This window comes from Ixodes scapularis, unplaced genomic scaffold (assembly GCF_016920785.2).
Source record: "Ixodes scapularis isolate PalLabHiFi unplaced genomic scaffold, ASM1692078v2 PGA_scaffold9__187_contigs__length_104089568, whole genome shotgun sequence".
Taxonomy (NCBI): Eukaryota; Metazoa; Arthropoda; class Arachnida; order Ixodida; family Ixodidae; genus Ixodes; species Ixodes scapularis.
This window is the reverse complement of record NW_024609884.1, coordinates 99,175,520-99,193,178: the sequence shown is the minus strand read 5'-3', so window position 1 is coordinate 99,193,178 and position 17,659 is coordinate 99,175,520. Positions and strand designations below refer to the sequence as shown.

The following is a 17,659-nucleotide window of genomic DNA, read 5'->3' as shown; positions in this document are numbered from 1 at the left end:
ATCTGGTGTCTCGGCTGTAGATGAGCAATTTAGCCAGTGCGGTACAACCGCTAACCTGGGGTCTTTAACGTGCACCACGCAGTAGTGATACGCGACCGCACGCCGACACGATGCTCATCCAGATCGAAACGAGCAGGGGCGGGGATTGAACCCAGGATCCCTGGGTTCTGCACTTGTAAGAAATGTGAGGCTTTCTTAAAAGGCACTCTGTCATTTTTAAGTATCGGCAATTTGCCAGCCTTTCATGCCACATAAAATCAAACAAAAAAAAGCTATTACCTAGACATGGGCTGGAGGTATTCTATCAGTGTCGGAGGTTCCAGATAAAAAAAAGCTAGTTATCTGGCTTCTGTAGATACAGGTGTGGCAGTTTGACAGAAGGACAGCCACCCTGTACATGAGAGCCACTTTTTGCTTGCGGATCTTTTGATTCTTTTTAAAATCAACAAAGGCAAACTCGGCAACAACCTTGCCGAACCCCCATTCCACGGCTTGCCTTACGGTACTCATCGCTTTGTTAAATTCCACTTGTGCTGGGGTCGCCTTTGAGCCATAAGGCTTGAGCAGAAGTGGCCTCAAGGGATAGGCCGGGTCGCCATACAGCACATATGAGTGGCCATCCACCAACTGCAACAATTTGTCGTACAGCTGGCTCTCTCGCAGCATACCTGCAGGGGAATGAATTGATGCAGGAGATTAAGTGTGAATCATCTGCAATTAATTTACATTCAGTTTTAGCACAAATAAGTGGAGCATTTCTGCAGGCAATACAAATAATTAACAAAGTTACCCGGAGTAAAAAATAAAGTATAGACATGCCATGAGGTTCCTGTAAGGTAAGTCAACATCACTTTGAATAAATTCTATCCCATCGCCATACAGCGAATTGTGTTCATAATGCTGAGGGCTCCACAGATAAAAACAAGCTTTAAAACTCCTCCTCCAAGCCATCAATCATGACCCAGCCACATATGGATTATGGACACTGCTGATTTAGTCATAATGCCCTCGCTAATCAACTGTTTTTGCCAAATTACTCAAGCACCAAGGAGCACTCTGGGGATGTATATGAACTGCATGCGCTCACCTTAGCAATCTAAGAAAGTTTAACTAAATACCCAAAATGAGGCATTGACAAACAGACATGCAAAGTACCATTTGTTTTATAGACCAACACGCGGCCCTGACGTCATGCAGCTGCGGTGGCGCTGTCGGCGGCACAGCGCCATGCGCAGACGCTTCACTCCTCCCAAATTCGATTTCTGCTCACGCGCAGTGCCCACACCTGGTGTGGGCAAAGGTGGGCTTGTTTGTAAACAGCGTGTCGGTCTATATTTTCGCTTTAAAAGTTACTGCTGCAGACATCATGTGTAGCACTTGTAACTAAACTCTCAGCATGCTCCTTGGTGCTCGGGTAATTTAACGAAGGGACTATTCTTTTTGGAACTTCACCAGTTTTTCAAAAGTGCAGTTGGGAGACGTTAACGGCATTTTCTCTGTGTTGTAGATCCTGTTGTTGTATGCCCCCTCGAGTCTCCTTCTTTTCAATACAGCTGCGCACTGCAGAGAAGTGCACACATGCAATGCAGGGAAGCTACAACATTTGCATGTCTTTCTTTTCCTTCCTTTTTCATTTGTTTCCCAATTGACCAGGAGGTGCTAAGAGACTAAGCCACAGTGCGTAATGAAGACTCTGCCGCCTTTTACAGTTCTAGCAAGAGGCAGTTTACATTGTGTGTAGCAAAAGGCAAAAACTTGCACAAGGAAAACCTCATGTTCTACAACAACAAAAACAAAAGAAACAGCTGTAGAACAGTTACTGATAGAGTAAAAGAATTTGAGAACATAAGTCTAGCAAAGGGTATAAAGTGCCGAAAAAGTATGCACTATTATTCCCAACGGGGACGTACAGTCATCAATCAATCCCTACCCAGCTCACGTTTTAAATACTCATACTCATCCGTACATAGGGCCAAAGACGTTTTGCTGGCGCACTTGTTTCCCCTAGCCCTAATCTCAAAAGCCTTATGTAGTTCGCATGACACCTTGTATTTTGCCAAAATTTGTGTGCTGTTGAATGATGGGGTGCAAGAGCATCTGCTGCAATGAACGTCTAGATGCCCTGACGGTGTCGTCTTAGTGGATGCTGCGTGTTCACTGGCTCAATCATTCACACATCTGCAATGTACCAACTGGCCCATCTAAGCCCATTAATAAGTCTAACATACAGAAACATAAATATGAAGCATAAACATAACTCATGAAAAATATGATCAGAAAGCTACAGCTACATATATGTCAGTGCCCACCAAAAGCACCCTCAATTTCTTTTATTGAATTGAAGGGCTATTGAAGCACATCAGACCTTCAATATTACTAAGGATTTTTGGCTATTGTGAAGTCTTTTGCGGACTTTATACAATTTGTGCCTAATTGGGAAGATGTTTGAATGTGCGTCTATAAATGTTGTCATCTGGCATAATTTGTGCATTATTTGCAATAACTTAAAACAATAAATTTGGCTAACCTCTAGTTGGCCATGTTGCTGGAAGGTGGGTCTATGGAGAGGTCTTGAGGCCTGCCCTTATAGTTCTCAAATATCCATTGTATTTGTTTTTGTGAAATGAGCAGCTTATTTCAATTTGTTGATGTCATGCTATTGTAATAGCCATTCTCATGTAACACGCCCTGCAAGCCATAGGATCATGGCTAATGCCGCCTCATTGATTCGCAAGAATTGTCTCTCAGCCCTTCTTTATTTCTGCAACCACTTTTCAGGCGGTTTCTAGCAATTCCTGGCGATTGTTTCATTGGTGTGCCCCATAACAGGGCAGCTGAAGGAGTAGAAAGCAGGAGTGTTAGTGAAACCTCAACAAAGCTAACACCCAAGATACAGCCTCAGAATGTTAAGTTTGCAGGACACATTTTGTAACTGCCAGGTAACTCCACTTTCATAACGCGTTTATGGTCGTGCAAGCTTTTGCAATGGCTTTACTCGCTCGTGATGTCGATGCCCTTTGCCTTTTGTTTCATCAAGGCTGTAAATGAAAAACCCTGCAACCACCAGTGAACACTACACAATGAGCCTTGTGTTGTTTTTAAACACTTCGCAAAATCGGAATTTACAATGTGGTTATGGTGTCGATGACAACAACCTCACCGCTTGGGCGAACTTTCTATTGTGGCGCCCTAAACGTAAAAGAAATGTGGGGTTTTAGTGAATTTTTTAACCGCAGAATTAAGCTTGTCTTGCATCAGAATCGTCCGCCTAAAAATAAACACTTGCATTGGCGGATCTTTGCCGCTGCATATTGACACTTTCTGCCCCTTCTTGGAAAGCCCAGCAGCTGGTGCGGCCTTTTGGAATGTGCACTGGGAGCTTGATGCAAACTTTCTCTCCTGGCTCGAACTGGCTGACCTTGGCTCCCCGGCGGGTCCGTGTATGCTTTGGACTTCCATTGGTACTGGGCCATATGCTCTCGTAGGCTTGCAAGATGTCTTGCCCGGTTCCTCAAGAAGTCTCTGGATGGTCCCCCCACAATGGCCAGTTTCGTCTTGGGACGGTGTCCGTGCAGCAGGAAAGCTGGCTTCTCACAATTGGCTGTGTGAGGAGTGCATCGATAGACACCCAGGTACTCTACCACAGCTTCCTTCAGGGGCCGTTGCTCGTGGGCACTGAGTTGCACAAAGTCCTCGAATACACGTTTAAAATGCCCAATTTGGCCGTTGCTTTGAGAATAATACACAGAGGAAAAGGTGTTTTTCACTCCCCGATCTTTCAAGAATACTTCAAACTCGGCAGACATGAACCGACGATTGTGATCGCTGACAAGTTTGGCTGGGTAGCCCTCATGAATAAACACCGGCCATAAAAAAGAAACAATACTTCCCGACATCACTCTTCATCAGGCACACCTCCGGACACTTAATGAATTCGTCAATTAACATAATGGCATACCAGTGATCATTTGGCGCACATGACAAAGGTCCCACAATCTTGATTCCAAGTTTCTACCATGGAGCAGCAGCACACACGTAGTGTTGAAACACTTCAATGCCTGACCATTGACTTTGAGGGGCGAACAAGCGATGGCCTCGATTCCAAGTATGTTTGTGCCTTTCGATAGGACGTAGAAATGCACGTCAACGTTTCACTCCTTGTAACCAACCACGGCAACAAAACAATCTGTCACTCCAATATTCCGCTGCTAAAAATCAAACAAATTAACAGCCAATTCCTGTAGCCGAAGCGAAGAATCAGAATTCTTCTGATATGTATCTTCAGAGATTATCGAAACTGCTGACCCGGTGTAAACCAAAATATATAACACCGTCCCCTCGACATGAAGAGAAATGGAGATACTGCTTTTCGTGTACCTGTGGAATACTGAGGACGGCATCCTCGCAGCTATCCAAGCAGCCAACTTCTCTGATGGCGCGGACTTCATTAATGTGGACGGCGGTACTCATGCAGACAGCATGAAAATGCCAGAATGTTCCAAATGCAGTGCATGTTTTCCTTCTTGTCTTGCATGTACCAAAATTCGCAAGATGTCCCGACGACCTAGAACGGTAGAACTTCTTTCCAGAGGGGGCGGAGGCTCACCTTCCCATGGTTGATCGGCGCTCCGCATAGGCTTAGCGTCTACCTTCTGCATTGCTGAAGCTGATACAAGTTCCTTGGAATAGCGTATTGTTTCTTCGACCAAACAACCGATGACCAATGCAAGGTCCGGGGTGAGACAAGTACCCTCCAGGAGCAGCCGCTCTCGTAGCTGGTGGATCGACGTCTTTGCAACTAGCTGGTCCTGGATGAGGTCGTCCACCATGGCTACAAACTCGCAGTCGACGACAGGTCCCGTAGTTCAGCAAAAAATGTGTCAATGGATTCCCCAGGTAGCTGCACTCGCTGCCCGAAGCCATGTCGTGCGTCGGACACGTTTCAAGTTGCCGCAAAGTAGCTCCCCAGGACTGCCAGAGCGATATCGTACTTGTCCAGTGCAGTGGGTGTCTTTTGGACTTCAGGGCCCGTTTGCTCGAAGCGCTAACCGCGGCTAAAGTTAGCCGCAGTACCTAGGAGAGGGCTTTTAAAATCATGTGACTGGCTCGGTAGGGATGCGGGGAATCATGGTGATGCCCCGGTGAGTGAGCGCCTCTCGCTTTGCAACTAATATGTCGTTGTAGCTGCAATATCGGGCGCGTAAGTCAGCGAATGGCGGAAGACGCTTTCGCTTTGCGTTACTTACTTAAATCTCAAAGCATGAGCAATGACCTGGCCGCACTTTTTAGATAGTCTCTCGATTCTGGCCATTCCTAAGCCTAAATGAACGCGATAATTGTCGGCATGGCAACGTCTTTCTCCTAGGTACTGCGGCTGACTTTAGCCGCGGTTAGCGCTTCGAGCAAACATGCCGAGGTGGTTCACGCAGTCCCAGTATCGGAGGGCGCGTCTCCGAAAGAGTGTAGAAGATCCATTGGCCCTTAACCCAGAGGCAGTGCAGCAGTAGGGCCTTCTGCCGAGCATGATAGTGGGCGCCGCCTCCCACAGCAAGCAAGTAGTTGTTAAACACACGTTGCCACTGTTTCCACAGAATAGAAGGTTTTCCAGGAGCAGGCAGGAATGAGGGAAACACCATAAGGCTCATGCTATCGCCTTCTCGTCGCCACTGTTGCCACAGCAGAAGCAGCCAAAGTGACACTGCTCCTTCAGTACCAATGAGGATTCCTTATCTTTATCATCTCTTCTCTTTTATAGCCATGCAAAGTGCTAGTGGCGCCACCATACGATAGTGGCACCGCCACGACAATCAGGATTACAAATAAGCATATAGCTCAGAATTTTCTACATATGTTTCACAACCCTTTCAAGAAATTATTTCTGACTCAAATTTCCCATTCGAGACACTGATATGCTCTGTACCCTCTTTTTATCGCTGGTCTCAGGCAACAACACTTACCGGAGTCATGTCGACGTCCCTTGTATGGTCCGTCAAGCTCGCAAATGATTCCGTTTGCACACATAACTGATTGGTATTTTACCACATGGTGGCGCTTGTGCCCAGAGAAATACTCCTCCTGGGACTCTGAGGGGCGGCAGATGGCGCGTGCCGTGCCATCAATGAATCCCCAACAGTTCGTCAGGGGCGCTCCTTTTGCATGGACCGCCTGGTAGAAAGCAGAATGAAGTTTTAGACGAGGCAAGGCATACCCAGAAAATTTTTTCAGTGGGCGTTTTTCTTTGCTCAAACTGTTCAAAATGAAAAAAAAAAGAAAACAAGAGAAGAAAAGAAATTGCACAAACACAATCTTAGTTACTATTTTTCAGTTTCTTAGAAGACAGAAATTCAACCTTTTTTGCCACATCTCATTCATTGAATCTTTAAAGAGGGAAACTTTAATGGTGAACAACGAAGACACACAATCATAAAATATAATAATGGGCTGTGAACAAAAAAAGTCCAGACAGGCCCACAAAATATTCCGGTGCATCAACTTAATAGGGGTGGCGATGTGGGTTGTTAGTTGATACTGATCAGCACTTGTCCTGTTTGCACTTCCCTTTTCTTTAGTCCTCGTTTACTGTGCGCTGTTTGCCTTTTCGTCTGCATACACTTCTCTGCGGAACACTCAGGTATCCAATGACTAAAAATTACAGAAGGGTGCCAGAGAATAGTGAAGTTTAAAACTGATTAAACATAAAAACTGCAATGTGCACTGGGGCAATGAGCAGGTGAAACATCATGCTCATTGTTCCTGTGTGCAGGCACGCAGAGCCATATATGTAGAGAGTTTGGCCATTCGTTGGGAAGTATAGGAGACAAATGAGGAGGCGCCATTGGCCGAAAGCAAGCTGGGCGTGTTCCAGGGCATCTTCAGAAATTTGAATGTGACCAACCAGAAGCCAGAAATAATACCCTGGCGGTGGTCGCGAGAAACAAACCTGATAACCGCATTGGAGTAACTCTCGGTGGCTGAAAATGTGGTACATGTGATGTTTCAATCACGCTCATCCAAAATGATGGTGGAAGAGTGCGACTAGCGATACGATCGAAATAATCCGTACGCCAAGCGCCGAGAATCTGCCGTCCGAGCGGTCACACTCTGTCCGCGCAAAACAGAGTTGCGCGGCGCATTCGTTTCTTACATCTCTCTGCATAATTATGATCAAAACAACACGTGAACCCCACTTTCAACCACAAAGAGTTACTACACTTTACTCTTACGCGCTTATTTAACCTTTTACGAGCATATACCTTTGATCAGAACTGTTTCTCGCTACCACCGCTAGGGGATTCTTTTCGGCTTCTGGTTGGTCAGGAGAGCATGCCAAGCCCTCTTTCCGAGTCTGCCGCACGCCCTGGCTCTGCCCGCACCTCCCATTGACCAAACTATTTACATATATGGCTCTGCAGGCACGTAGCCAGGGGGGACCCATGCGGCCCTTCCCCCCCCCCCCCCCCCCCCCCCCCCCCGAACTCTTCCATTTTCCTGGGACTTCCTCTCCCGCTCAAGCAGCATTTTGTCATGGGCAACCCCGCGACACCCCCCCCGAAACAAACTCCTGCCTATGTGCCTGCATGCGTAGATCACATTTTTCAGAAATGGTCGTGCTATGGTCATGCTTTGGGTTCTTTACATTCTTTGATGCCATTTTACGAGAAAGGAGCAGAAAAAAGTGCCAATTTCAATCATTTTGTGGGGTCTAAAGATTTAGTGGGAGCCGCCATCGGTCAATAGAGTTGGCGGGAGGACACTTTCGGGGCTGACTTAGATGTTCCGGTGCATGTTCAGAAGCGCAACCCCTAGCAAGCGCTATTGGGACAATGAAGCTCTTAACTATGAGTCGAGTTTTGAAGTCTTGAGAACGAACATTCCGTTTCAGCAGTGCTAACAGGTGCGGTGCCTAGGATTCGCAGCAGGCGGTTTACATTAGGATACAAGGCCTCCGGGCAAAAGCAAGTTGCCTATACCGCTGAGACGTGCTAAGTGGTGCGGTCCTTCCACGTCTGTTGTCCAAACCAGAACTTCCCCAGAAAGTTTATTTAACGTTGGACACAACATCGTCCTCACTTAGGGAGGACGATGCCGCCAGACGTAAATGTGCCAACTCTTGTTGGAGACCCTGAGGACACGCTTGAAGTTGTAGGTCAATAATCATTCTTGACAAAGCGTCAAGTGACGGCTTGGCTATTGAACTCATTGCTTTCACGACTTGCGTGCTGAACATTAGTAAACATTACCCACACTAACTGTCTGCGGGTAATGTTTGTAAACGTTACCCACACAAACTGACACCAGACAAACACACACACACACAAATTGAGAGGGGGAAAAGGGAAAGGGGTAAAGAGGAACGTTGAAATTTCGGGGGGTGTTTTGACCCTTGAACACCTTTCGTGTCTACGCCACTGTACGAGTACTGTTTTGCCAGGTGTGGAGATCCTTACCCGAGACATCTGCTCCAACTTTGCCACGTCGAGCCAGTTGTGGATGTTTAGATCGTCCAGCAGGTGCCCGAAGGTGTTGTTGATGTGAAGCATGACCTTCGAGGCGACGCTTGAGAGCACGCTCGAATGACGGCCGAAGACCCCTTCAAGGTCGATCCATCGGTTTGGGTAAGCCAAACGGCGTAGTGTCACGTACAAGGCTTCCTCTCCGTCCATTTGGACACCTTGCGCCGACGTGATCGTCTCCGGCATCAAAAGAGCACGCTGAAGCTCTCCGATGTGCTCCTTCCTGAACCTGAACATACTTCTAAACATTTCATCGTCTAGACGGTCTACGTTCAACAAACCGCGCTCGGACTTGAAACGGCGGTTCGGAGGTTCTTCTAGTAATAAATAGGCGTCTTCAATCTCGCGCCAGCTAAGAGCGGAGAGAACTAGCGGGTCGGAGAAGATCCCGCGGCGATTCATAGCAAGAGGCACGATGGCACGAACACGAGTCACGACAAGGCGGCAGCGTCCGAGGGATGGCCGAATGGCTGTGATGGCTACCTTACGCTTGACTGGCTTGACATAGATTGGATCGCATTGGCCAGCGTGACTATCAGTTGTGCTCATTTACAAAATATGCAGATATGAGCACTTTAGTCAACTTAAAAAGAAATATAAAATATAAATAGTGACGCTAGTAAGCGATTACTAAAAATTAGACTAAAATAAATTATTTTACGTAAACTTTAGTGTCTGAAAGAGTCGCTTGTGGCGTTGCGTTAGCTCTCGCAACGATAGCGAATTGCGAAGGTTGCGAACGCGCCACTAAAACATGAATGCGTGGGTCCGCTACGGTACATATTGCGGGGGTCCTAGCGGACTGCGGATACCGTAGCGGGAAAGCCAGAACGATATACTAAAACTCTCTAATAGGAAGCTTTCGTAGACCGCGTTTCCCCCTCCGCTAAGCCCTCCGCAACGAAGCAGCCGCTACTGCGCCTGCGCGCCGATGGCCTTGACTGTAGAGTTCCGGCTAGCGTAGTAGGTTGCGGAGAGCCCCCCCCCCCCCCCCCCCCCCTCCCCCACCCCCCGTTGCGGGACAGCGGAAACGATCTACACAAACTCCCTAATGGCTTTAAGGGGCATCGGGTAAGAAATTTGGACTCTAGACTTTCTATAAACGCTTTGGAATACCTTGGCACCATCTTGGTGCCCATCGCGGTACCGCTAACTTGCCTAAAGTATTCATTATTAAATTCAAATGCCTTGAGTTCTAAGGAAAGCCTCCTGAAGCAAGCAACGACATGTTCATCGGGGACGTCTTGTTAATTATGTAGCTTGAAAACGTCAGTTAGAAAAGTCATTCCGTCATCGCGTGGGATATTTTTATACAAAGACAAGACGTCGAGAGTGACGTAGGATTATTTTGGTATACGTAAATCCTAAGAAAAATATAAATTTACTCATAAAAGATGTTTGTTTGTTTGTTTGTTTGTTTATTTTTATTTTTCACACAATTATCAGGGAGGTTGGAACAAAAGGCGAAAACGAATCACCTGACTAGGTCCCAACCCCCGTTACAGCACTCAGCAGCAGGGCACAGGAAATGAATCAAAAACAGCATAAATCAAAAATAAAACAATATCTGAGAAGATAAAAATATGAGACACAAAAAAATGTACAATCTATTTTGATGCGAACTATACTAGGAATACAGACTTGGCACATTGAAGTATACCGTGAGGTATTTTTTGAAAAGAAACATGGACGCTATTGTCTGGGCTAATTCGAATACACAATAATTTCTGTTAAGAAGATCGGTTATCTGGTAGGATATTTTTTGTGTGTGTGTTGTGTGGTCATCCCCGAAGGTAATTTTGGGGGAGTTTTGGGGGTATTAGATGAAGAGCGTGTCTTTCTTTTTAAGGAATAGGATCTGTGCTTTGAATAGAAGGTGATAACGATTTGTTTGTCCCAGGATGATGGACGATGGGAGTTACCTTAGCGTGTCGACCTGTAAGGTTGTCTCCGTTCTTACATCGTGTGATGGAGACTTTGGCGCTTGAACTTTATAGTCTTCGTCCCTCTCTCTTGGGGTTATGACCTTGAGTTTGAAACTTTATAAAAAGGTGGACTATATAATCGAGTTAGATGTGTTTAAAACGTCATCCTGTCTATTTTCCGTTCCTTCTTCGTTTGGTATTCCTCTTCTACCCCAGTCTCAGGTTAATTCAACATGGTTAGCTCTCAAGGTATCATTTTAGTAAACAAGTATCCCACACAACGATGGAATACCTTTTCTAACTGACACGTACAAGCTGTATAAACATCCAAGAAACATGTCTTTGCTACCTTAACAAAAATTGTCTTAGAACTCAATAAATTTGAATTGAATCACGAGTATTTTAGGCTGGCGAGAAATTGAGTCAGGCGCAGAGATGGAACCCACAACCTTTGCGTATCCGGGCGACGTCTTAGCTGATGATACCATTCCGGCCGCTGGTTTCGACGCATTTATATCTTGACCAGCTCTCTGTGGGCTATTAGTTTCGAATTCGCTTAACCGGATAGACACCAGCCACTGGCTGAATTAATGCACATTCTAGTTCCGAGTTATGTCAGTGACGTTGCACGTCATTTCAGATCGCAAAGGTAGGAATGGGCCCGAAGCTTCCAAGGTATTTAAGGAAACATTCCTCCCAATGGGGACCGGCTTCATCGTATACGTACGGGAAGTGAGGTAAGATTTAGAAGTGCAGCCATTGTAATATTTTGAAAGAAGAGGGGAGGAGATATTTGTAAATAGCTATTAGCCGAACACGAGTCTGGTACTGCATTTAAAATAAACATCGTTGAAGAGCCCAAAAGATTGGTACCAGGTTTAATAAACATTTTAAATCTGTTTTTACTCGTGATGATCGACGGGCACCAAATTACACTGTGGATCAGGCTCTGCCAGACTTGTGTGACCTTTTTTTACCTGAAGAAGGTATCCTTAATTTGCTTCTTAACGTCGATCCTAACAAGTCAATGGGGCCAGATTGAATTCCAAATGTTTTTTTGGTGCATTACTCTGAGTGAATGGCTAAGTACTTTTTGATAATATTCCGAAAATCATTAGAATGAAGTGTTGTTACTCAAAAAGAGAAAAACGCTAAAATTATATATGTTCTTAAATCGGGCGACAAAACAAATGTTGCAAACTATAGGCCTATTTCCATAACAAGTGAATGTTGTAAACTCTTAGAACATATAATTTTTAGGCACATTTTCGATTATGTTGAAAAGCTAAATATCTTAGCGGCAAGTCAGCATGGATTTAGAACAGGCCTGTCTACAGTAACCAAGTTGATAGAAATACCCCATGATCGTGGTCAGGTAATAAATAGCAGAAGTCAGGCAGATGTTTTATTGCCGGATAAAGCCTTCGATAAAGGTCTTCACAACAACCTTCTGAAACTGAATACCCCACTGAACTCAACTAAATTAGTGAAATGGTTAACCTCTCTACCCAGGAGGAAGAGAACAGTACGTTTATTTTAAAGATTATGAATCTGATTCTCGGCCGGTTGACTCCGGCATGCTTCAGGGCTCTTCTTGGGGCCCTGACTGTTCCTATAATATATCAACGATATCACTAAAAACATAGATGCCAACATTAGATTATTTACAGATGATTGCGTATTATATCAAGAAGTCAGGTATATTATGCAGTCGATTACTGGTGGAGGGTTTTAACGACCACTGGTACTCGAGCACTGTATGACACAGTGGCCTTACTGCGTCATAAGAACGCACCGGCATCGTAAAAAAGAAAAAAAAAATACCTATCAAGATTAAATAGTTTTGAATAATTGCGTAGTTGCTTAGAGAGGATATACCTGTCTTGGTGTCGGGAATGGCAAATGACGTTGAATAGCTGAAAAACTGTTTCAATGTCCATTACGCGGAAGAAGTGTCCCCTGGAGTTTTTCTGTTGCATTGATGGTCAACCTATTCTACGCGTCGAAGAGTACAAGTGCTTGGGGTTAGGTTTGAGTAATAAACTTTTATAGGGCAAATACATTGATTATATTGCAACGAAAGCGACCCAGCGGCTTTGGGCCTTAAAACGTCTGTTGAGGCACTATTTCCCAACACAAAACATAGAGTCTATGAAACGGTGTTAAGGCCAAATTTAGAATATACAAGTGTTGTTTGAAGCCCGTTCACTAAAATTAATATTAATAAGCTAGAAGGTGCACAAAGGAAAGTAATACGGTTTGTTCTGAAGAAATATGAAACGCGCAGATCCCCTCAGAAATGTTCCAACAAGCTAACCTGCTAACATTAAGCGAAAGAGCAAGGATAGATACACTGAAGATACTATTTTAATGATTCAGGTAAATTAAACATCGACACTTCAAGGTACATTCCATTTTCTGGCAGACTAAACACCAGATCATATCATACTTATGCATGTTCAATACTGGAGTATCGAGTACGATTGGACATGTTCAAATTCTCTTTCTTCCCTAGGACCTTTGTGGAAGAGATCAAGCTGCACGCTAATGTTACCAATTCAGACTCTATTGACTATTTTATCGATAAAGTCACTGTCGTTTTCCAAAATAGGTTGAAATTTATTTTTCTCACGTTCAGATGACTTAATAGCTATACTGTTTTGTATGTTGGGTGCAATATATATTGTATAATGTTATGGGCCACAATATTCACGGTGTTCAATATTATCCATATTATTATTATTATTTTTTTTTTTTTTTGCTGTGCCTCTCCTACCATGGCCCTTTGGGTCAGGTAGTTTTGGTAAATAAACAAAATATACTGCCGCAAGTCGGAACTAGCATGGTCCTTACTTTTAGCAAGTGACTGTTGTCTATCCAGTTAAGGGAATTTGAAACTAATATCACACAGAGAGCTCGTTGAGAATTGAGTTCGCCTGAACCAGTGGCCCCGTATGGGCTCAATCTTCCACCAGCTTGTATTCCCTTTCCCTTCCCCTGGCTTAAATCAACACCTCCTAAATGAGGAAAACTAAGCGCTGAATATTCCTGCGTCACTAATAGCGAATTCGGGCTTTCAATCGCCGGCGAGACCGAGCCGGCGGAACCGGCAACCAGAAACGCGCCGGTGGCACACCACATGGCCCTCAGCACCCGAGCACGAAACGCCAGGCGGCGGCAGCTTACTTCGCCTCTTGATCACGCGACACCGCTAGCGAGAGCCTGTCGCCGCCGTCACCCATGTCCCTACGGCTTGGATTGACTCGAGTAGTGGCTGCTGAAGTGCGCGCCTTCAGATCAGTTTCGTTCTTTCGTTCACTTTTCTCACTGATCTTTCTCTCCCATTTTGGTAGTGACAAGACCGGGTAAAGTCTGGCGCCTACTCGCCCGGCCGTTTGGAGCTCGGGCGGAAAAAGCTCGGGAAAGTTGCCAGTGCTTGCCTGACAACCACCAACCCGAACGATGCGCACCGGCTGGAAACTGACCAAGCGAACACTATGGCCGGTTTTCCGGCAAAATAAGTTGCCGACGATTGTCCTTCCCAAATTCGCCATAAGGAAGGTGACCGTATACCAGATAATGGACAGGACTACGGCGTCAGCGTTTTGCGAGGAGTCGTGTTCAGTCAGAGAGAACACGACTCCAAGCCGAACGCTGACGCCGTAGTCGTGTCCAATATCTCGTATGCGGTGGCCTTCTTTAGCGGCGCAGCAAAGCACTTAGGCTATCTTATCTAGGAGGTCATGCTTAAATACATTCAATAAACACTCTGTCCGCTCTTCGTTCACGGCACAGATGTAAATACTGCCCCTGTCTCGCACGAACCCTGTTTAAGCTTCATGTTTTTTCCTTTAAGTGTGTTTAAACACTGATTTGCCTAACGTGTTGAACTGATTTTGTTTGTCTATGGAAAAAATGCAGTACGGAAATGAAGATGACGAAGTGCCCTTGGAGCCACTGAACCGCGCTGAAAAAAGCTACGAAATCACATCCCGCCATAGACCTTTTTCGTGTACTCTCGCTCTCAGCCACCTATTAGGAGTATCCGATATGGGCGACGAAAAAGTAATAAAATGTTTCAGCCTGTAAATGGTAAAAATATAGAGGGGACGCAAAACGAGAATGTGCGACAGTTACGCTTATATCCTAAATGAATTCTATTGGCGTGGCGACGGCAAAACAACGTTTTCGCCCATAATGGAAGTCAGGGATGGGCAAAATACATGCAAATTTGTATCGAAATACAAATACAAAATACTTCGTCAAAAATGTATTTAATTAGAAATCTAATTACATATCCAAAAAGCATTTAAATACAAGATACAAATACAACCAAATGTATTTGGTCTCCCTCCAAATACTTTTCCAAATACATTCCTCAAAATTTGCGTCAGCGACTTCAGGACACCTACAACGGGTTTCTGGGTATCTCATTTTAATTTTGCATCGCACAGTCGGGAGTTAGTTTGCGAGGCTCTAGTAACGTAATAGAAATATAATTTAAAAAATGTAATCAGCTTGGACGTAATAGGTGAAAAAAGTACAGAGCTTCAAGCAGCTTTTTTTGTCGATTATATTTTGGTATAGACCAACAAAGAACCGAGACGACCAAGACGCGTAGCACCAGCTAGAGATTTTTTTATTGTCGCAACTCGTACCAGTTACGAAAATCTGGACGACCCGCGCATTTAGAATGTTCCAGGCAAAAATATGAATGGAAACCAGACTGGAAAGCATCACAAGTTGTCACAGACACTTATTTAGCCAGTCTGCCTGTGAACGCCGATTTCGTCACTATTCTTGCCCTGGACTAGCACCGTAATCACAAAGTCACTAAACGCTTGTGCTTGATTGAAAGACACTGCATTCGGTGCAGAACGTAGTTTCCTTCCTGCTCTGGACACGTCTTAGGATGAGCAAAATGAGTCGTGACAATAAATTTGAGGGATGTATTTTCGCTCACAAAATTGCATTTAATTACAATTGTTTTTGAAATACCCACGTTTTGGTATATAAATACACACGTCAAATACACAACCCAATTTGTAATTAAATACAAATGCAAAATACACAAAGTATTTGAAATACGTATTTCAAATACTTGTATTTGAAATACTGCCCATCCCTGGTGGAAGTGAAGACAATTCAAGATGGCGGCGCCCTTGTGAAAAGGCTCCATACAGCCGTCCTTCGCTTGCGATCACCTATATTTCAAGTAATTTTCGAGCGCTATTGTCACTCTATTCAACGATCGGTGCATAACTGCTTGTCCGGAACCACGCTAGCACTTGGTCGTGAACAGCCTCGCGCCCTCGGTCGCGCCATCCGGCCCGGGTGTGGGTAAACGCGGCAGCGAAGCGCGTTTCACGGCCGGTTAGCGTTCGAGAGCGTAACAAGCTACGACGGTTGTGGAGAGGGACGACAATGCTTGCCGCAGTGAGTCCGCCCGTGCGATTAGCCTCGGGGGCCCAGGCAAAGAGCGCGCGGTCCATTTGTCCACCATATCGAGCAGGTTCCGTTGAGCGCCGGGAAATGGGTTGTGTGTTCCAGCAAATGGGCCGTGTCTCGTGTATACACCGCGCCGGAGGTGGGAAGAGCTTGCCGGGACCCTCTCCAAGTTTTGTCCTTCGGCGCGGGGAACTACCGCTGTGGTGCGCTGCGAGTGGCTCTGTTCTCTCCAGCGACGGATCGTGTCCATATCGGCCGTTGGCGTGCATCCCTGCGCCTTTCTGGTCGGGAGACTGCGTGGGACGGACGCGGCCCGTCTCTCGCTCCAGTCACTCGAACTGGCGCCGCTTGATGCAAAAGCCTGGTGTGAAGGTATCGTTCGGCCGAATGATCCTTCTCTGAAAGGAAGTCCATATTCATCCTGTCCTGAGCCAAACCCGACGCCCTAGTGGCGCCATTAATAAGATTCTCTACACCAGGAAAAGGGAATGTCATTGAAAAACATAAAGCCGAAAAAGGGGAAAGCGACTCTAACAAGTTCCTCCTTGTACGTCGCGTTCGGTTCACGAAGTCGAATCTTGTTTGCATGTCACCGAAATTAAAGCGGGAGTTTTGGAACCTTAAAAACTGCCACTACCTAACGCTGACTTAGAAAAAATGTATATTGTCCTACAAACCCTTAACGGGTCCCGTACGCGCCGCGTAAGCCTCTTGTCTTTTTCTTTTTTTTTTTTTTTTTTAGGGGATCGGGGGGGGGGGGGGGGGGGGGGGGGAGGGGGGGGGGAGGGGGGCAGACTCAAAGGCACGTCTAGTTTCCATGGTGGACTATAAAGGTCTGTTCACACACTTCGTTTGACACCAACTGAGGCAGGACCGTTTTTTTTTTTTAGCGATGACTTACGACCAGCTCGGCAGCAGCGGTAACCAGACAAAAGCTCCCCCGTTTTTTCACAGACCCGGACCAAAGCTCACCTCATTTTGTTTTGCTACCCATCGAAACACCGGCTGAAATAAAATGCGGACGCGATTGACATAGCACCATTTTTACGAGAACTTGTACCCCATGCAATGCAAAGGTGTCAAGAGATAAGCCATGACAGGGAGACAAGCAACGATTTCGGACCAAAATTTAGGCCACCGAAACTGAGTGGAGCTGATAAGATCAAGCTTGCTTGAGTCAAGGTATGCAGGAGCACCCTTGTTCGACGCTCAAGAAACTTCGTGAACCGAAGTTTTTGAGCTTGAAAGGTGACCGAAGAAGCGAAGTCACCCATCGGTGACTTCGCTTCTTATTGTGCTTATGTCACGCTAAACACGCACATAAAGGTAAGGCACAATGTCTGTTCATTAGTAATGGATGGGTTTTCTTGGGGTTCATGGTAATATTTAAAGCGAATGGTTAAAAAAAATGTAATAGTTTACGTCATTGTGGGGTAGTAAATGTATTTGAAATGAAGGATTACCTGAAGGTTATGTGAAAGGGAAGCGGAAACAAAACTGTAATATACAAACCATTGAGTTGCGAATTTTTAAAAATATTTTGAGGGAGCGGGAGTTGGTCCTTTTGGAAAAGTACAAAACAGATGACCCTCATAGAAAGCTGTGCGGTATTTCGGATAGGCTGGCATTCCTTCCACCACAGCTTGTTCCCGAAGAACTAACATCAAGGGAAAGTCTACCGGTAACATCGGCTACCTGCTGGTTCACTTTGATTGCACGTACGTCAACGGCCGCTTCCGTTATGCTTCTGTTCCTTTTGCGGCGGCACACAGA

The 17,659-nt window shown here is 45.5% G+C and overlaps 2 protein-coding genes across 2 annotated transcripts in view; both read right to left on the bottom strand.

The window, feature by feature from the left end:
• Positions 1-17,659, bottom strand: part of LOC8025400 (neuropeptide Y receptor type 2) — a 1,264,215-nt gene that overhangs the window by 1,087,918 nt on the left and 158,638 nt on the right. The window lies entirely within an intron of this gene.
• Positions 280-8,979, bottom strand: LOC121047026 (protein ALP1-like). Its single transcript, XM_040501833.2, has 3 exons — positions 8,448-8,979; positions 5,958-6,165; positions 280-668 (listed from the first exon to the last, which is right to left on the bottom strand). The coding sequence occupies exons 1-3, from the start codon at positions 8,913-8,915 to the stop codon at positions 280-282; spliced, it is 1,065 nt and encodes a 354-aa protein (XP_040357767.2). The 5' UTR covers positions 8,916-8,979.